Consider the following 21,441-nt stretch of genomic DNA (forward strand, 5'->3'; position numbering starts at 1 on the left):
TATCCAATATTATTTTATCACATATATATATATATAATTGAATAATATATTATTCAATATATAGCTCTATTAGACACTTGAATATTTTTTAAGCCAGATTAGTCACTCCAGCCCATCTCCATGTAGGAGTTTTTCAACACTTTAAAGATAGAGTAAAGCCTGAGTTCTCCATACATTAATTTTTAATATCCATCTTCAAACCATTCCACACTACAGAGCTGAAAGCTGGATCTGTAATACAATTTCTCCATCAGAATCTGCCCCTTCCAGCTTTTCCAGCCAGTGAAGTGCAGCTTCCAGCTCCCATCCCTTTGCAGCCTTTGTCTGCTGCTGGCTTTGCCGTGGAGCAGACCTGGGAATCCCATCTCAACTTGACTGGGATGCCTTGTGATCGTTCCTTGCTGCTTCCTCCATGTATTTCCTTGGAGTTCATCATTGAACTCTTCTCTGTGCACAGGTGCCATCAAAATGGAGCCTCCTTCCCCTCCCTATTTCTCAGAGAAGGTTCAGTTGTACAACAAACCTCACGAGGAGTCGTCCAGCTCGCTGATGGCCATCGAGTGCCGCGTGTGCGGGGACAAGGCCTCTGGCTTCCACTACGGGGTGCATGCCTGTGAGGGCTGCAAGGTAAGATGCTGTTTTCATCTAAATAATCACTTGGTAAAAAATCCCCCCTTTGTGCTTTTTTTTGGGAAAAAAAAACCCAAAACAAAACAGTAAAAGTTTCAGGTCTTTGCGTAAATTTTTCCCGCGTGTAATTTATGACTTAATAAGCGGGAGTTTTTTAAAGTGTAGCTTGCTTTTTTCTTGTTGGTGTTATTGATCTACTCCCAATTTTTTGTGCATTTTTTCTCCTTCTTTCAATCATGCAAGCATATTTCATTCCTGCTGTCTTGGAGGTCATGTGTAGAAAAATCTGAATTCTTAGAACGCAGCAAGAGCAAACTCATGCCCAGCTCCAAGGCTCTGAGCAATTTAAAACTCAGGCTCTGTTATTCTGCTTGATTCGAGTTTCTTTACCCAATTTATACATTTTGGGTGACTACAGAGAAGTCTAATGGTATTAAGAATGTGGATTTCTGCTTTAAAGCTTCCCTGACTTTTTAATCTCAGTGATATTTAGTGCTCATAACATGTTAAAGGACAAATGAATGGTGTAAACATTGCAGTCCTCAAGAATGAGAGAAGAAATGTCAGAGAATTAAATTATTAATAATTCATTGAGTTCAAAGAAAATCATTAGAGTTTAATGTGAAATTCCCATCTTCTCCATTTGCAATATCTTGAGGAAAATAACTTAAAGGAAAGAACCAATCCAGAGCTTAACCCAGCAGTGAATTAGGAACACACATAAAGCAATAAGTATGAAGTAGATTCCTCAAATTACAGTTACTTATATAAATAAAAGTTGGCATTATGCTTTTCCTGTTATTATTCCCTGTGAGGAAAAAAATCATTTTTACAAGGAAAAAATGGTGATAACTCCATACAAGCTTTAATAATTGATTATGACTGACCCGAAAAAGCATCTTTAAACTGTAAAAAGAGAAATAACCTACAGCCTTTTTCATTTACTAGAGTTGGAACTGCTGTTGGCAGAATTTTTGGTTTGTCATGGTTAACAACAAATTTTCTACGTTGATAGTGAACTTTAAATTTTGAAAATGTCGTGTTTGGTTCATAATAATTGTCCCACGAGCAGTGGCACAAACGGAGTTTCGCTTCCTTTGGAGTTGTGCACTCACCTTACATCCCAAATATCCTTTAAACCCCACTGATTCCCTAAAGCTTCTCCAGCTTTTTGAGAATTTTACCCCTTTATCAAAGGGAGTTGGAAACAATTGATAAGAGCAGAACAGGAGCAGAGAGGGTGGTCCCAGGAGCTTTGCTTCCTTTGGGAATCCCTCTGATCCGGGTCAGGGTGGGCACAGAGAGGTGCCCTGGATGGGTGGAGCAGGGCCAGGATGGCACTGCCAGTTTCTTGCATCCTTTTCCATATTTTTCTGTTTTCTCCAGGGCTTTTTTCGAAGAACAATCAGGTTAAAGCTAATTTATGACAGATGTGATCTAAACTGCCGGATCCACAAGAAAAGCAGGAATAAATGTCAGTACTGCAGGTTCCAGAAGTGCCTCGCTGTTGGAATGTCACATAATGGTAAGTGCACGTAGAGTTGAAATCAGTAATGGTTCAGCTGAAAAAGAACGTGGAACAGCAACACAGTCACTGAATGTGCTCAAATGCCCACAGTCTTCAGTTTCTTTACAGCAGGCAGTTTAGAAATCCACGTCAGAGAGATTGCCCTGACTTTAGGAGCCTCTCTGTGACTGGAGATTGCTGTAACATGAAAACCAGAGAGGTGGAGATTTGCTGGCTGTAATACAAAATGTAACACGTGAGTCGGTTTAGTCTCCGTCATTCCTGCTCGTTGGTAGCTCCTCCTGAATAATATTCCCTCTGTAATTGCTATTTTTCACTTCATCATCTTATTTTCTGACCAGACCCTTTTTTTTTGCCTGCTGGAGCTCAAGATGCCTTTCCTGAAAGCCAAAAACATAATTATGAAGGCTGGGTTAGAGAATGTGCTGAAGCTTTGTGAATAACAGCAACTTGAATTTGCTGCATAGGTCACTTACCAAGGGCTGTTAGTATGACTGAGTTAGCACTTCTCACACTAAAACACAACGTGTTTGAAATTAATTGGCCCAAATTGTACACTTCTAAAAATCTCTATCCTCCTCCTTCCTAGAACACCCACATCTGGGGTTGCCTTCTTTACCATAAGTAATGGCAGGAAGAATATCACAGTGCTGCTCTCTCGCATAGCATTCAGAAGAAAGTCCCTCTGAACTTTAAAATTAACAGAGCAATTCATGTGGAAATACTTATGAATGTTTGGACAGAAAGACATAATGAAGATTCTTTGTTGCCTTGCTTTGGCAAAGCTGAGTAAAAACAGGAATTAAATGTCATAACATAGAGACTTATGTAATTCTAAGGGTAAAGAATTGCAAACATGACTGGGAAAATAATTTCTCTGTGGTTTTTTTAGAACTTTCATTATTTTCAGTATAAAAAATGAGTGTGCTGTCCCCAAGAGGAAAGCTGGACTGTGGTTTGCAAAGTTAACACAGGCACTGAATGTAAATTGGTATGGGAAATGTTTTGCTAATAGAAAATATGGTTTTCAAATTCCTGGGATGCAACAGTAACACTTAAAAATAAATCTAATTTTGAAATGCTACTGTGGGTATTTTTATAGTAATCCAGGAGGGTTTATTATTATTATTTTCAGGGTGTGTGCCAGAGTCTCCCCTGGCCTGGCAACACAGCTCCCAGTTGTGTCAGTGGGATCCATGGGCAGCTCCATCAGGAAGGAGACGGCCCAGACCATTCTCTCTGGCCTATAACATATAGAACAGCTTTAAAATTATCATTTCACCTGCCGTTTGTCCCTCTTCAGCCACTGCTCAGGCAGAAGCTGTGGCACCAACAAGGTTATGGGAGTCAGGGGCAGGCAGGAAAAGGGCAAAGCCATTTGCCCCAGGGCTCCAAGGAACATTTTCCTTTGCTCCAACCAGGAGTTCTCCCAACAAGAAGTCAGTGTTTCTATTCAAGTATTGCCTTCTACACTGCCTTTTTCTTTTTGCCCACTCTGGTTACATTGCATTGCACAAAACACCCTCATTCCTTCATCATTTATAAACAGATTTTTAAAAAGAGCTGAATTTCACCTTTGAGGGCCCAGAAGCATAAAGAAATGCAACACTGGATGTGCTCAATGACACTGAGACACATTTTTATGTTACATCTACAGATTACACTTCAGCCACTCGGGCAGGGAAATTATCTGAATGTTAAATGCTTTGAAGCAGAATGTGGGTTATTTGTGCCTGAGGGTTCCAGTCTGTGCCTGGCCTTGTGTAGATGTATTATTGCAAAATGATCAGGACAAAAGGGGGACTGCAAGGAGACACTCAGCAGCTACAGCCACATTTTTTCACGTATAAATGCTACATACCACTTGGCTAAAGGTTAAAAAAGACAGTGGTGTTCTCATGCTTGGAATATTGTTTTCCTTTCCTTCCCTAGCCACAGTGCTGCTCTGGGTTTAACCCTGAGTTGTGCAGATTGGGTTCTGAAGCGCCACTGAGGAGAAGCCTGGTTCTTTTGGTTTGAAAATGTCATTTATTTTGTTCTCTCCTGCTAAAAGTCCTGCTTGTATTACCCCAGCTACTGTAATGGAAAGAAGGGAACACATGGCAATATGTCTTTATCATCAGTGCCAGGAGCAGGGGATTGCTCAATCTGGGCATGTGGCTCCAGTAAAGTCAGACAGGTATCCACCCCAGCTTTACCCTGTGTTTTCTAATGTAAGAAACTGTATTTATGGGCTGTTTGGGGTCTCCTTCATGCTCAGAAATTATCCTGACCATCAGAAGAGTGGTGTCCTACAGGACAGTCTATAAACAATCATCTTTTTTATATTTAACTTCTCCAAGCAGTAAAATCTGGGGTGAGGATAAATATTGTAGTTTTTCCACAGGAAGCCAAAGGATAGGATGCAGCATGTAGTGACTGACTGCATTCACTGTTGGCTTTCTGCTCCTGACATTTGGAGAATCCTGCAAAGGCAAGGGAAAGGAAGAACTGCCGAAGGAAAGGGAGAGATCCCACATTCCAGCTGCAGGCTGCTGCCCAAACTTGCAGAGTCTGGGGATTACTGGGGAAGAAGCTGCCACCTGAACCCCTTCCACCTTCTCAGCACCAGCAGCCAGCCAGGTTTCCAGAGCTCTTCCACCACCCCCCAGGCTTTTCCCTGCCCTTCCCACCCCTACTGATCCCCTTCCCAGGCTCTCCTTTTCCCAGCCTAACCTTTCTAAGTGTCATCATCAGCCCCTTCTTCTCCTCTCATCCAAAATCCCACTTGCCCAATTCCTCACAGAAACCTCCCACTGCCTGACCTCTCCCTGATTTTTGTCTCAGTCCCCTGAAAATGACAGTGACAATGGTTTTTCCAAAAGGAAACTACTAGGCTCGTCCCACAAAATTGATTTTGCCCCCAATTTTGCCTGCAATGCTAATAAGCATTGAACAGAATCTGCTGGAACTAATATCCCATTTATAAAATCTGTTCTAAACCTGAACAAATAAATCCTATGTCTATGAAATTGTAAGATAGGAATGCTTGATTCACAACTCTCCTTGTTGTTAACGAATCGTTGTATTTAAAATATACTTTATAATGAGATGTTATATTTGAAATGCAGCATTTGAGTGCTGATCACCTTTTCTTTTGGTGGAATGGAGTCCTCTGCCAGTGGGATTCCAGATTCTGAGCCTGCTTTTGCAAACCTCAGCTCTCAGGAACAGGCCCACAACAGAATCATTTCCTGCTGGTGTTCAGTATAATTTAATTTAAAGAGCACCCAAACAAATGTGAAATATTCATCATGTGTCACTCAGAGACTGAGTTTGCTGAAAGAGAAATGGAGTTCAGTCATTAAAATATACAACTTTGTTTCTGCAGCCATGAAATAAGACAACTGATGGATAAATATAATAATATATTAAAAATGGGGAGGGGGGGATGTGTTCTGGCATAATTATTTATTCTTGGAAAAAAGTGTCCTGTTTGCCCATCAACACACATTCCAGTAAAATCATCTCTATATGATCTTAGCAGCACTTTTCCTTTATCCAAGGAATACACTAATCACTGAAAAAATATTCATGATATTTTTATTTGCCCCTAGGGCCAAAATGCAAACCTTGATTTCTTCCTTCCGTTTTTTGTTTTGATGCTCTTTTGTTCTGTTTTGTTTCCATAAAGCAAAATAAATTCTGTTTATTGAAATATCATGTGATAAATCAGTCTTGATTTTGATGGCTCATTATCCAGTCAGTCCCCATATGAATAAACAGTGTCTTGGATGGGAAGTACATGGACAGAAAAGCAGGAGGTTCAGAGGAGATTTGGTATTGTGCAATTTTGAGCTCCAATGATGAGGTAGAACCATTTCCTGGTCTTCAAATACATAGAGCTACCATGAGGAACTCAGCCTTTTCCAGCTTTTTATTCCTTGTACAACCTTCTTCCCCATTCCTTAATTCTTATGGTAACATTTTCCAGCACTTGCTGTGCTAAATTCTGCTGAGCCGTTCAGGAATTTATTCCTGCAAGGCATGTGAGGGTTTTGTTTCCAAACAAATGAAGAATCCGAGATCCACATGGTGATTTGCCCAAAACAATACAAGGCTCAATGGTGGTTCCTACCCTCAGCCAACAGAACTTTAATATCTTAAATATTCTTTACATTTTATGTAGATTGGAGGTGGAACCAGGGGGTTTCACCAACAGCTGACAGCAGGTTTGCATTTCTAAGCAGGGTATTTTAATGGTATTGTTTGGGCACAGAGATGATTTCCTCTTTGAGATTTGTTTGTTTACATTTCTTTAAAGATCTTCAGCTGTTTTGCCTGAATTACCAGAGAAACCCCTCTTTCCTTGCTTGCCTAACCCTGTTTTAACACAAGCTTCAGCAGCCCACACCGAAAGGCGACAGAAGACTCAAATGTGCTTTGTGAGGTGCAACTGCAGGTGCAGAAAGGTGGCAGAAAACCTGTTCAAATGTGCTTTTTGAGGTGTAACCCTTGTGCTGTTCCTCAGCCATCAGGTTTGGGCGGATGCCGCAGGCGGAGAAGGAGAAGCTCCTGGCAGAGATCTCCAGCGACATCGACCAGTTAAACCCCGAATCCGCCGACCTGCGGGCGCTGGCCAAGCACTTGTACGACTCCTACATCAAGTCCTTCCCTCTGACCAAAGCCAAGGCGAGGGCCATCCTGACAGGAAAGACGACAGACAAATCAGTCAGTTCCCTCTTCTCTTTGTTTCTTCCTTTCTTCTGTGTAAATGATTTACCAAGTTGACAACGCAGCTCTTGAAAAAAAAAAAACGACAAAACACCAAACCTAAAAAAAACCCCCACTTTGCTGTTGGCAGTTACATATTTCAAGCTGTGTTTGAAACACAGGAAATGTTTTTAGATAGAATAAGTAAACATTATTTGAAAAAACTCCAAGTTCACCTAATAAAATACTTGAAACCGGTACAAGAATTTGAAGGTCATCTTAACCTTTTTGTATTCTCTGATCCTCTCTTCCCGTTTTCCTTCTCCTTGCCCAGAGGTTATCTCCCACACTATCTGTTTAAGGTATCTTTCTAGCTGTCTGGAATTGCCTGCTGTCCTATTCCAGCATCCCTACCACAGTGTGTTACCAGCACTGGCTGTTCCCTAAGGAATATTCCTTTTCCTAAGGAATATTCCTTTTCCTAAGTGGCAAACGATTCCAGCCCCAGCACAGCCACCAGGCTGAACTGTGATGCTCATTCTTATGATGCTCTGATGACTTCCTGCTTTTAACTGGGTCATCTCAGGTCAGATCAGTGCCCTGTGTTGGTGCAGTTGGAATGTTAGGAGGATGGACAGGAAGAAGTAAGGAATGGTGATAAGTGTGTTTGTGGGTTGCCTTGCAAACTTCACCTGCAATGCATCACAATCTTCTGTATCAGTGAGAGGAGTATAAGTAATATCTGACCATTTCGGTAGGTTTTAAATTTGGACAGTATTTTAATACCTAAAGAACAAAATAGTTTGCCAAAACCTACAACTCTTAGTTTGATGTTATTTTCTAGAATCATTGGCAGAAATTTTACTGTCAGGATTACAACGGAGACTGTATTTCATTTTCCTTAATAATTTCAAAGACAGCAAAGAGCATGGAGGTATTTCAGGCTCCAGAAAGGTATTTCTTCCTTTCCTTAAAGGCAATTAAAATAATAATTTCAGTGTTGTGCAGCAATTGGTTGTATCCTTTACATAAAAACTTTAGATGTGGTGGGCACTGACAATGTGGGTAACTTTTCAGCATGGAATATATAAAATTTGAATCAGCAAAGTTTATTTATTCTGCAGAAACTGATGTGCAACCTGGTCATGTCTGAAAGTTCCACCACTGCAATTCTCGCCCAGTAAATGTGTAATTACATCAATTACATTCTCCTTTTTTCTTGGAGGTTTTTAAACTTTGGCACATTAGAAACAGCAATAAACCAGTAGACAGAATCCAGCTTTTCAGTGCTGCCAACTTCCAAGTCTTTTTTGAAAATACCACTGAAAGAGTGACAGTATTCAATGGTTACAACTTCCATGTTTTTATCAATAGATTTGGTGCTCTGGAGCATCAAACTGTTTACTATGGGCAGAGTTTAAACTTCTGTTGTTTTTTAGTTGCTGTATCATCTGAATTAATTTAAAACGTTTGGATATGCAAGTGAGTGTATCAAAACTAGAATGAGTAACTCATCATCTCCTGGGATATACACAGAGCTCATTTGACATGAGATTCCACTCACAAGTTCATCTGAATCCTTATATTAAAAAAATCTTCAGCTGTTTAGAGCTCTTCCTTGACTTCCATCTATCATCAGCAGGCCAGTGGTGTAATATAGGCTTTCTAAAGCACATGGGCATGGACATAATAACGACTTTTTGTTGTACTTGGTGCTCCCAGTAGAAAGAACAGAAAGAAATGACCTAATAGAACCAAAATACGCATTTTAAAAGCATCTTCTGCAGTCTTGTTGCTCCACTGTTCCACCTGTGTGCATATCCATGTGTGCAGACACATATTTAATGGTTTCGCTGCTGCCAAAATGTCATTACCTCTTGAGAAATTCCTTCTCCTCCTGCCTTTTCTCAGTGCACACAATTCCTTGAGCTCTCTGTTTTCCCAGCAGTTAAGGACAAAGCTGCCATTCCCTGCCCCCTTCCCAGCTGTGAGCTGGGTTTGGCCTCTGTGGGGTGACCAAACACTTCCCAGCGTCCATGTGCAGAACTCTGGGATGGGAGGAGGATGGGGATGAGCCTCTGTGGGCATTGCCGCCTTCAGAAGGCACCACCAGTAGCCACTTCCAGTTTAATTCCATAATTTAGCACTGATTAGATTTCAAAACTATTTTAATCAAATAGGAATAGAATTTTAGGAGTTCCCAGAAGCTGATTCTGTGGGAAAGGACTACTGACTATGGCTAGGAGGGCTTGGGTTATTTTTGAACCTGTTCTGCAACATGTAGTGAATATAAAACCATGAGATTGAGCACCCCTATAAGGCATTAGAAGTTGCAATCATAAATGACCTTATATTTTAAAAATTATTTCTATAGTCCAATTGTTGGACTATAATCCCTTGTATTTTAATTTATTAATCAAGTCTGTTAACAAACCTATTCATATCAGTGGGTATTTGCTCAGTGCAGCAGTGAACTATTTAATCATTAATCCTCTGAGGGAAAGATTCTTCAAATAAATTGGAGAAATCCTCACATAACCACTTCTTTAAACCCAGGAGCTTCTTTTGCATATTCTGGAACAGATTGTTTCCAGATCCTAATGGAATTATTCTGGCACTACTTTTTCTAAGCTGCTTTCAAAATTGATTTATTCCAGTTGAGTTTATTTCACAGTCAAACTCATTCTTGTGTTCTGAATTGTGGTTTGTATCATGGTATTTGTTTTTTCTTTCCCAAAGACAAGTTGAGTGGGTTTAAATAGATCCTAACTTTGTTGTTTTTAAAGGAGTTAACAGCAAAAGGTTATGTTTATCAGATAATCAATGCCATAAAGTTGGTATTACTTGCAGTGTTTCCTAGGATAGAGCATGAAAGTAAATAAAGGAATCAAAATGTGAATACTCTCTGTCTTTCTACAAAAAAAGAATGTTCCTGTACACTCATTAGATACTCTCTTATAGAAGCCATTATAATTCAGTTAAAATAAGTATCATTTTAACCTTTTGTTAAACATTCCAAACTTTGAATTCTGGAATTACAGAATGTTTTGTGAAACAAACAGCGAACAAGCAAAGGAAAAGGCATAACTCCTGGATACTTTAAAATAGTGTTCCTTCCCCCCCCTTACTCAGCCTTTCTGTAAATCATTTTAACATTGTGAGGATATTTGTTTTTATAGGTTTAGGACAATTTAACTATCTTGGGAACCCTTGATAGGTTCCTCAGAGATGTTTGAGGGGTTGCTGGTGAGTTCCACCCCCGTTTGGGTTTCTCAGGAGTCGAACGCTCTTGGAAAGGACTTTTGGGAGTAAACGGACCTTTCCTTTTGTTTTTAGCCCTTCGTTATTTATGACATGAACTCTTTAATGATGGGAGAAGACCAGATCAAGTGCAAGCACGTGTCCCCCCTGCAGGAGGAGAACAAGGAGGTGGCCATCCGCATCTTCCAGCGCTGCCAGTTCCGCTCCGTGGAGGCCGTGCAGGAGATCACGGAATTCGCCAAGAACATTCCGGGCTTCGTCAATCTTGACCTGAACGACCAAGTAACTCTCCTGAAATACGGGGTCCACGAGATCATATATACTCTGCTGGCTTCTCTGATGAATAAAGATGGGGTTCTTATATCTGATGGACAAGGATTCATGACACGGGAGTTCCTGAAGAGCCTGAGAAAACCTTTTTGTGACTTTATGGAGCCCAAGTTTGAGTTTGCTGTGAAGTTCAATGCACTGGAATTAGATGACAGTGACCTGGCAATATTTATAGCTGTCATTATCCTAAGTGGAGGTAAGTGCTCTCTTATTTATGTGAGATTTTATAGGACAGAATTGACACTTTTATCTCCTGTGCAAACAGCCAAGTGCTCAGCACTGCAGGGTGGGAGTGAGTGCATTTACACAGAGGTTTTTTAGTCATTTTCAAATTTCTTTTTGTTGTTTGCCCTTTATTCAGTTTCAGACAGAAACTGAAAATGGAAATGACCCACTATTAGTGATGGAGCTGGAAATGCCTGCTGAGTCATCAGCTCATTTAGGCTGAAAACAAAATCAGGGCTATCTCCTGGAAAACAGGAAGGGTGGAATTTCACTGGCAGGAGCTAAAATTCTGCGTGAGATTTTTTTAAACCTGCAATTAGGTTGTGTGGCTTGCTAATTGAACACAAATAGCTTTGACTCCAGAACAATTCCAAAGGACAGGGGGTATTGGGCTTACAGGGTTATGGTGCTTCCCATTGATCTTTCATTCGTGCAAGGTTTTGTTTGCCTTCTAAAAGGAGGGGGAAATACATTTCTCAGGAAAATGATGGTCCCCTAATGCCTGGGAAAACCAGGCATGGTGTGCCTGTTCAGATTCCCTCAGCTGCTCTGTTTGTGTTATCTTCATGCATCACTCTTTGAGCCAATCTGAAAGCCCAGGTATCACACTGCACACATCCAACACTCCACTGAAAAACCACCGAATTTCAGCTTTTCTGCAGACAGCCACTGTGTTCTCCCTTCTCCTGAGGTGATGTCGCTGTTCTGTTTTGTGAATTAGTGACAGCTACCAGGATTTATTTCCCCTACACACCTTCAGACATAGATTCCAGGCACGTTGAAGCTCTGTTACTTTGGCCAACACTCCCAAGGCAGTGATGTTGCACAAATAAAATCTTGCCCTCCTGATTTGTGTGTATTTTGGCCCAACATGGAGCTGCACATATCCGTGGCAGGAATGTGCTGAATGCTCTGGATTCGGCTCCTCCACAGAGCAACGCCGAGTATTTCGTTATTAAATCCCATTTCAGCAATCAAACACAACCACATGCTCTGGTTCTAAACACAGCCCTGCTGCTGGGAGGGCACTGGTAGGCAGAGCTGCATTTAAAATCACCTCCACTTCCTCCTGGCACCGTTTTTCATTCAGGAAAAATGGGGGATCACAATGTGGTTTGTCCCGCTAATTCCACTTCCAACAAGAGCTGCTCCCAGAAATTTCCTTGTGCAAACCTTGGGCACCATGATCCCTGAGGACTCTGCAGTAATTCAGGGAAGGAAAACACCTTGCTGGTATATTTTTGGTTGGCTTTGATGGGAGAGGAGAAATGGCACAAGCCTATCAGGGCACTGCACAAAACATGCCAATATTTCACAGTTTTTAGTATAATGAAATGTGACAGATGAGAAAAAGGCCTCTCAAAATTCACTCCTAACTGCAAAAGGGGAACTTGCTCTCTGCAAAGCCCTGTCTTCAGCAGTGTTTGGTTTACTCCAGAGGAAATAGGAATGATGTAACCAGTCTCACATTTTAGATTGCAGGAGGACAGTGATTCACATATAATAATTAACTGTGTTGAAGCAAATTTATCAGCATGTCTCTTTTTTTTCAAGAATAATTTCTAAACAGAGACCTGTAAAGAACTAACGAATTTGAATCAAGTAACTGTGTAGCAAAACTCTGAAGCAAATCTGTGGAGAGATATAAATCTGTGTAAATATAAATCAGTCCTTTCTAGGAAGATCATTTAATTGCTTGATAACAAAGATCTCACTATCTTTTTTCAGAACTGTTTTTTTTTTTCCAAAAAAGCATGATAGCTGCTTGAAAAAAATGAGTTTATGTTTTGAAAACAATTCAGCTTTGTTGCCAATTAGAGAAAGCTTTTATCATGGAATTTACAGCCAGATATGATATCCAGTGAACTGGATGCGTTCTGTGGGACTAAAATATCTTACGTGATAGAAAACTGAGTCCAATTTCTCAGCTGTCTCAGATGCTTCTGTAAGAGCTATACCCTTGCAAAGTTGTATTTCTGCAAGAACTATTTGAATGTAGCAGGGTGATTTCACTGAAAACAGGATTTCAAAACCAGAGTACCTCGAGGACTTGACTTGCTGCAGGAATCCTGCAACGCTCAAGTCCCTTCATGAAATCCTGTGTACAACTATCTTTAACAGAAAACCAGTCTGTGGAACCCAAAAAGATCCCAGCCAGGGGATTCCAAGGAATGAATCTGTCATTACCTAGTGAAATGATGCTAATTCTGCTGGCTCCAGAGGGGCTGGCTCTTGTGCAGCTCTACAGAGAGGAGGAGAAGGGAAAGGGAAGGATAATTCCAGCTGGAACACTACACGTAGGAAGCTTTTCATTGGGAAGTGTTTGGAATTTGCCACAAATCCTATAAAACTGTTCAGCCTTTTGATAACCAAACAGCTGCTTTTGCACGTTATCTAAAAAGGCAAAAAGCCCAAGTCACAGCCCTGAGAAGCTGACAAATTAACTGTAATAGCAACAGATGGAAAGTACTCCCACTCCCACAGTTGATTTTACTGTTCCTGAGCTGCTCAGTGCAGCCTCTCTCTGTCTCAGAGGTTCCAAATGTTTCTCTGAACTCATTTCTGAAGAGCTGCTCTTACTGTTGGTGCTATAACACAACATAAGTGGCAAACAAAGTCTTGTATTCCGAATTTAATGCTGGTGAGACGGAGAGACCGTGTGTGAGCGTAGGATATCACCTTGTTTGTACAACAGCAGTGCTTTTTGCCATCAACAGCAGCACCAACCCCTCATTGCAACATCCTCTAGCTGTGGTAGCCTTAAGAGACACACTTTGGTTAAATGAGATTTGGAAAGCTTTTTTTAGGAGATATTCTTCCTCTGTGCCGCTGAGGCACATCCTCAGTCAGTAGTGAGTCCTCTGTACATGTGACAAAGAACTTGAGGCATCTTTAAAAATATCACATCCACCTGAGCTGAAGATGAACTCTGTCACAAGAAGGTTTAAGGAGAACAAGTTGGATGGCTCTGTTAGGGCAGGACAGATAATACCCCAAGCCTTGTTGGGACAATTCACATTTATGAACTGAGCAAACTCGCTCTAGCAGGTTGGTGTCAAACAAAGAAAAAGCTTAAAAGGGAATTTTGTACCATGTTTACATGCATGGACACAAAGCTTTGTGTGTTATCTTCTGCAGTGTTTGAATACAGGAAGGTTTGGATACAGGAATATTTGGATACAGCAGTGTTTGGGGCAGGGTGTCCCTGTAAAGATCCACACTCTGACAGTCCACGTGCAGTCAAATGGGTATTTAAACCCAAAGATGTTTCTAAAGTCACTTTTTCAGTTTTCTATGGGTTTTTTTACCCTAAATTTTAAGCCACAAGTCCCTGCTCCTGATTTAAACACCATATTCAATAATTTTGCTGCATTCTGAGGTCAGCAAAATTTGAAGTTTTATCGCTGACTGTTACCAACAAGTGATTCCTATTTCACTGCCACACAAATCCCGCACTTCGTTAGAACAAAGAAATGCTTTGCAATCAGAGCAAGAACTGCAGATCATCACTGGAGGCATTGAACCAAAATCCTGGTGACAACAATATATGTGACAGTCTCAGAAGACAAACCTCAAACTGCTGAGTCACATCTGCCTCAGCAGGAGGAAAAAGAAGCAGCACGTGTGTTCACTCAGCCAGATCTTTGCCCGTTTTTTCATGCTGAGATTGTAGAATGTGCATTTAAATGCAAAATGCACTTAGTCAAAGCTATTAAAATGTAAAGTCTTGCAGGTGGCAACTTCATATGTGAGGAACAGGTAAAACATTGTAATTATTTTTAGGGACATGAAAGAGGCATCCAAATAAGTAAGTAAATAAACAAATATTCTCCCCTGAGACAGTATAGACTATCAATTTACACAAAGTGGTACTGCTGGCACTCAAAACTGGGGTTATTGGCCTTTCACAGTCACTGTGAACATCTTCTGACTTGGAACAATTTCCTGCAGAGTTTTCAAACCAATTGAAGCAGCCATAGGATAGTGAATGAAAACATAAAGAAAACATGAATAAAGACCTGTAATAAACGAAAGGGAACCATGGTGCTCATAGTCCTCATGGGTGAAGGGCAGGCTGGAGATAGCAGAGGAAGAAGCTACACTTCAAACAACAATCTGGTGTATCAGGGAGGATTAAAAGCAGCATCCAAATCCCTCTGAGTTCTCTCTCAGCTTATCATACCAACTCTTTGGCCCTGTGTCACCCATTTTCATTGCGTCCTAAGAGAGCCCTGCTACAGCTCCTTGGTTTTGTCCTTCACTTCCCTCAGCAGTTCCCTTTGCAGTTTGCTCTGGCAGCTTTCCAGCAGCACTTAGGTCTGCCCAGAGGCTTCCCCCCCAGTGTCCCATGCAGTTCCACACTCCCATTCCTGTGTTTTCTCGGTCCCTATTGCAATGGTTCTCGAGGCTCACTGTTCATCATTCCCCTTGCCCTTTTTTCTGCAAGGCACATCCCTCTGCAGCTCCTTGCTGCACTAAACACACCTTTTGGTACAAAACCAAATTGGTCTGGAGCATGTATATTTAAGAGCTTTTTAGCAGCTTGAGATGTACCATAATAGCTGGATGTTTAAGCTTTTGTCTCTTATTGCCTTTTTTCCTGATTTAGATAAGTTTCTTGGAACAGAAACAGCATTTTCCTCTGCAAAAAGATTTTTACTGAGAAAGTATAGCAAACTGTCAACACCCAAAAAACACTGCCCGTATCCTGAAGTTCTCATTCATGAAAAATCTCTCTTGCCTTCAATGGGAATTTTCCTTCCTCTTGAATTGGCTTATTTAAAAATAACATCTGATGATCTCTTTGGCTTTTGTCAGAGTCATCTTCTCTGCCTCTGGTTCCATTGGGTCATTAGAAAACCATCACAATGGGGTTTTCAAAGGGGTTTCAGAGTTTTAGCCCCTGCAGTCTCACTGACCTTCAGTTGACCTCGGGCATCCAAATTCAGGGGGTTCCTGATAAGTTCCAGACCCAGTGGAGTTTCCTCCTGGACTCTGAAGCACAACATTTGAATGGGGATTCACTCCTGAAAAACTCACACCCCAAAAAATTCCCACCACAGAGGAGCAGGGGCCAAATGGAGATGAATCTCAGAGGAAATCTCAAGGCCACGTCTTTGTGCTTTCTGGCTTTTTCTATCCCTGCACACTGAGTCATGCCCAGCTAGCTCAGAGTTCAGCTGCAACACGCAAGGAAAATTTAAAGCTATCGCAACCCCAAAGCTTTAGCAGCTTTGAAGGGTTGAAATTTGGGAAGTGTCAGAAAGATGTCAGCTCGATTCTGCAGCACAGGCAATGCATTCAGGTAATCGAAAAATAAATACCTAACATTTATCAAAAATTCTTTAAGTAGCTGAAAAAAATTGCTCAGAAATATTGCCAAAGGAAATGAATAAAAAGGAACCTTTTGTCACATTTACTCCCAGACTTTCTGAACCAGATTTTATGGGGTTATCCATTGAATGGGATAAATGAGTGATCTCTGCAAGACAAGCACATTGGCAAACAAATATCCAGGTTCATATTCAAAATTACCATTATTCCTATCTCTGAAAAGCTTTCCCAGACCTCACCTCTTGGGGAATGGAATATCCTTTCCTGATCAGTGACCTTTGTTTTCATGGCTTGTGTGTACTCATTTGTTTTCCTGCCAGCTTTGCCTTTTAGTTTACACTGCAATTTTTTTCCCCCGTGAAGTAAAACCCTGATGTATTTATAAAGAGCTTTGTTTTCTCTCAGCCTTTTTTCCAGTGTGCAGCACGAGTCCAGCTGACTTAGTAGAACTCTATGCACAGAAAGGTTACCAAGATCACAGGAAATAACAGCTTATTTTTTCAGTTTTTAATAGAGATCAACCTCTTGTCCTTGCTGAAATGGAATTATTGCCTTAGGGAAGTGATTTAAGGCTTGCACTGCTTTTTATTGATCAACCAATGGAATTAATTTCATAGCTACACAGCAAATGTTATTTACATTGTTGACTCTTTCCATTATGATAGTTGGGATGCATGAGCCAGTATTAAGCATTTTAGCAGTAACAGATTCATGGTGGTCACTGTCATATGTGAGGATTTAACAAAGTTTAGCAGCTTTCATTGCTTAGACATTCGACATTGCATTAACTTTCAGTGCTGGAGAATCAAATAATTTATTACCTCAAGTTAGAAACCAAATGTTACGAATTCTGCTAATAACTGCAGCCACTCAAGGATGTATTTGGGGACAGACAGAGCTAACAGAACAGCTATTATGATGAGGATAATAATGGCTAAAACAGAAAGATTTTGCTTCTTGCTGAAGAAGAAGCTGTGCCAAAGCTGCTGCTGGGCTCTGGCAGTGCGAGGAGCTGAGTGTGGCTGGAAACATCCCCCAGCCTCCTCCATGTCCTGTGGCAGGAGCCCAGGAGAGGCATTTTCTGCACAAGCCACAGCCACTGGTCTCCACTGCCATCAGTGGCTGTGCCTGGGCTCATGGGCTGATGCAAAGCTATCCTGAAACTTCCTCAATAGCAGCTGCAGCTTGGGCGTGGGGAAGACCTGAGCCTGTGATTTTTAAATCTCCCAGGTTAGTACGGCTGCAGAAGTTGAGTTTATGCCTTTTTTATTAAATTTTGATGGGTTCAAATCCACCTTAGCAGGAAACATTTTTAGTGGTAGCAAGGACATGCAAATCCATCAGAGTATCTGTCCATTTTCCAGAAGTGAATTACCTGATACAGATTGTTTGTCCCCCGACTATCTCACTCTTTTTTTCCCCCACACACTCCCAGTTTACTGTGGAAAATCCACTGTAGTAGAGTACAAACCTGGATCAGCACCACTTGAACTGCTTCCAAGACTCTAAAACCCCTTTGAGCAGACCCCAGTGAAATCTTACAGACTACCTGGTGGTCGAACAGGTCCCAGGAAATGCCATCTGTAAAGGCTGAATTTGCTAAGAAATGTGTACGGAATGAACACATGAGCTCGATGTGATGATGCTCATGAACTCCCAACTCTTTTCTTCCCCAGACCGCCCAGGGTTGTTAAATGTGAAGCCCATTGAAGACATTCAGGACAACCTGTTGCAAGCCCTGGAGCTGCAGCTGAAGCTGAACCACCCCGAGTCCTCGCAGCTGTTTGCAAAGCTGCTGCAGAAAATGACGGACCTCAGGCAGATCGTCACGGAGCACGTGCAGCTCCTGCAGATCATCAAGAAAACCGAGACAGACATGAGCCTCCATCCGCTCCTACAAGAGATCTACAAGGACTTGTATTAATGAGCAGAGCAGTTCTTAATCCCCTGACATAATGTATGTTCTTCAGATTGCACTATTTCTTTGAGGGAAAACTTTGCATACCTAAGAAATTACTGTGAAACAGCATTTAAAAAGAGAGAGCTTAGTATAGTAGATCTATTTTATGCATATTGTTTATAAAGACACATTTACAATTTACTTTTAATATTAAAAATATCTATATCATGAAATTGTTGGCAGTATTTTCAGAATTAATTTTTTAACTATGTTATTTCCTAAAATTGCTTGTCCAAGTATGATCGATGCTTCACTCGAGTTGGTTAAGCATGCAGTTAAATTTTCAACTAAATAAAAACCTTTCTCCTTGAACATTTCCAGGGAAATGTTTGAAGTATTACGTTCTATTTTGTGCTCCCAAGGCAGCAGCAAAATAAAATTCAGTCGCAGATCAGTGTAACTTCCCAGGGGAGATTCAAAGGCCAAAGGGAGGAGTGGCAGGTCTGACAATATTCGTGCCTTCCATAATGAGACTTGACACTGGCTGAGCTCTGTAAAGGGGGCTTGGTGTAAGGAAAAATTAGCCCACTCATTTGCAGGCAAACCCAAAAATGAGATGCCATTTCAAGAGCTAATTAAGGAAGGAATATGCACTGCTCAGCGCTCTTAGGAAACAGAGTCTTTTTTGATTCCTCTGCTCATGCAAGTTTGAGACAGGTGGAGCAGCAGCTGCTCCCCAAGGCCTCCAATTCCCACCCCACAGCAGCCAGAGCTGAGCTGGAACAGGTTGGTACAAACCTCTTGGCCTGAGACGTTCCCAAATTATTTGATAAACTGCCATTGAACAACAGTCAAAATATCATGGAAAATTGCAATGCCATGACAAATTAACCCCTAAACAAAAGCACGGTTTGGATTAATTCCTGTAAAGATAAAGCTGTGATGGAAACCCTGCACCCTTATTTCAACTTGAGCTCCTGATGTTCATCCCAAGGACACTGGGAGATGTTGCTGCTGTTGGGGCTGTTGGTTTTCTTGCATGTGATGCCCTACAATGCCACCTAAGAGTTCCACAGGGAGCAGAGCACAGCACAGTGAGCAAGTTTTACAGAAGATAACTTTCCTAATACGGTCATTTTGGGGTATTCTTGGTACTGAGGTGAGAGGCCCTTGCATTCACATTTCCCCTGCCCACATTTGATAGTTTGTGAATGTGACCCCTGACAAAGTCAAGCGGGGGGGACCCACGCTGGTGGACCAGAAGAGGGAATACTGGGGGAAAAAAGCCACTATTCATAACTTATATCTCGAGGTAAGGAGAGGTCCCCAGTTGAATATCCTTGGTTTCCTCTCCATATTCATATTTGATTTATGTAGCAAAAAATGTGCCTTAAACTTAGTGAAACGAGTGATACCTAAGCAAACCAAGAGGTGATGTGGGTGTGAGTAAGATCTTCAGGGAGTACAAACTGGCTTTGCTCCTAATGTAGACCTTAAAGTGAGACCTTGAAACTCTTAAGTCAATGCAAATTATGCAATAAAGAAGTTGAGAGAGGTAAATATTAAAATTAATCTTCCAGCTCATGCCTTCTATACCTGGAAACGTTTCCTAGTACTTGTTTCGGGTAACCTCTGGGCCTAAGGTCAGCCGTGAGTGCTATTCCCACCAGGAAGTTTGGGAAATTGGATCATTCAGCCTCCAGGTTTAAAGCCCACAGGTGGAATTGCACTGAGATGAAGTCACTGCGAGGCTGAAGAGAACAGCTTTGATCCTGCCAGGCTTGCAGTGAGATCACTTCAGGTAGCTCAGCAATGGTGGCCCTGCAGCAAACACAATATTGCAGTCAGTGCTCGGCGTTGCACGTTTGCTGCACGTTTCAGGGTGTTCCAGCTGAGCCCAGCACTGGCAGCAGTTACATGCACACTTTTATGGCTGTTACAATGCAAAAGAAAATATTCTCTCTCTGGTTTAAGTTGTTCTCCACCGCTCATTTGAAATGTTGCCACCCATCCCTTGGTGGGGGAATTTTACAGAGCTCATCCCGTCCTGTAGCAGATGGATCAGAGATGAGCTGGCACTGAGACGGACCCCAGCTCCAGCACTGAATTCCTGCAGTAGCAACACACAGCAAGAACCATTAATCTGAGCCTGCATTTCTTAGACAATCCAATTTCCCACTGGCTTCCCTAGAAATGGGAGTCCAGAAGTAGTTTCAAATGAAGAGGAATTCTAGGGCATGCCCTTACAGAAGTAATATTCAAATTTATTTTAAAATAAGTGGCAGAGATGCTCTGACAGGGAAATTGAGTCCAGTGCTCAAAAAAAAATCTGTGCAATCCAGCAGCACATTAACCAAAGAGCTTCACTCCACTCCTGCAGGGGGTCATGTTTTTGAAATTCAGCAGTGACAGTGTCTAAGCCACTCAGTCCAAAAATCCCTATATTTTGAGAGTGGCAATGGAATCATAATCATAACAGTTCTGCAGGAACGGGTGTTATCCTTTATGAGGATGAAGGGACTGGATGCCCAAAAGCCTACACTTCTCTTTCAACTGTATCAGCTGCTCTAATAAAATACCCTGTTCTCCTTACACCCTGTCTTCTCTCACATACTGATAGTTACTCACCATGTTTTCCTCAAGCCATGCAAAGTGTTAATTTTTTATGTGAGTCACTAATCACTGACATTTCTGATTCTAAGCAGTTATATCATGGTTAAGAAGTTTTGCCTGAAATACTTTTCTACAAGAATAGGTCTTAAGGGAAAAATGTTCATTTAATGGACAATTGCTGTGTACTAATTTAAAACAAATGACTGTTATGAGGATATGAAAACATTTTCTCAAAAAATAGCATTTTCTCTTGTGAATTATATTCAGAATTTTGATCTAATTGTAAATACTTTCTGTTTCTATGGGACTTTATTTATTAAAAACAAAAACTTGCTAATGGGAGTTCATAAGTAGGTTGTCATACTTTCAGACTCTCTGGAGTTTTGGGTAGAATGGGCTACGCCATAAATGAACAATTTGGGTTTTGATCTTCAGTGCTACTAAAAGCATTTAACAACTCAAAAATAGAAGCAGTCAGCTGGTACATGGCTGCCTTTGAAGAGCTTCATTTTGCTGGTGTTATACTGTTCCTTAGTCATCTGTGCACTACATCATCACATCCTCGGGGATGATGTGGGATCCTGGAGATTCCCACAGGCTTTGAAACTTCTGGGCTGTTCCTCTGTCTTGTATTTCACACTGATCTGCTTTTTCTGTAGAAAAACTGGAGGTAAATTGAGTCCAGAGAAAGTCATTTTGTGTCCCTGCACACATCCAGCCCATTTCCCTCGCCCTGTCAGGCATCAGAACGTTCCTTGTAGGAGCTCAAAGGTCCCTGTTCAACAGGAAAAATTACCTTCTTCACACAAAGAACACTGGTGACCATTTCTCCAGCAAATATTGCTGTGAGGGCCTGGACTGAAAATTGAGAGGAGAGGAAAACATTTCCAGCATCCCCTCTGTTGTGGCAAAGGCAGCCCAGACCATT

The 21,441-nt window shown here is 41.4% G+C and overlaps 1 protein-coding gene across 3 annotated transcripts in view; it reads left to right on the plus strand.

The window, feature by feature from the left end:
* Positions 1–18,274, plus strand: part of PPARG (peroxisome proliferator activated receptor gamma) — a 51,508-nt gene extending 33,234 nt beyond the window's left edge. For all 3 annotated transcript variants that reach the window (XM_048316129.1, XM_048316132.1, XM_048316131.1), the window contains exons 3-7: positions 458–627; positions 2,017–2,155; positions 6,669–6,868; positions 10,187–10,637; positions 17,677–18,274. In XM_048316129.1, coding sequence (XP_048172086.1) covers positions 458–627; positions 2,017–2,155; positions 6,669–6,868; positions 10,187–10,637; positions 17,677–17,924 — 1,208 coding nt within the window. In that variant the 3' untranslated portion in view covers positions 17,925–18,274. The remainder of the gene's footprint in view (positions 1–457; positions 628–2,016; positions 2,156–6,668; positions 6,869–10,186; positions 10,638–17,676) is intronic.
* Positions 18,275–21,441: the final 3,167 nt, after the last annotated feature.

The sequence above is a fragment of the Corvus hawaiiensis genome, chromosome 11 (genome assembly GCF_020740725.1).
Source record: "Corvus hawaiiensis isolate bCorHaw1 chromosome 11, bCorHaw1.pri.cur, whole genome shotgun sequence".
Lineage (NCBI taxonomy): Eukaryota > Metazoa > Chordata > Aves > Passeriformes > Corvidae > Corvus > Corvus hawaiiensis.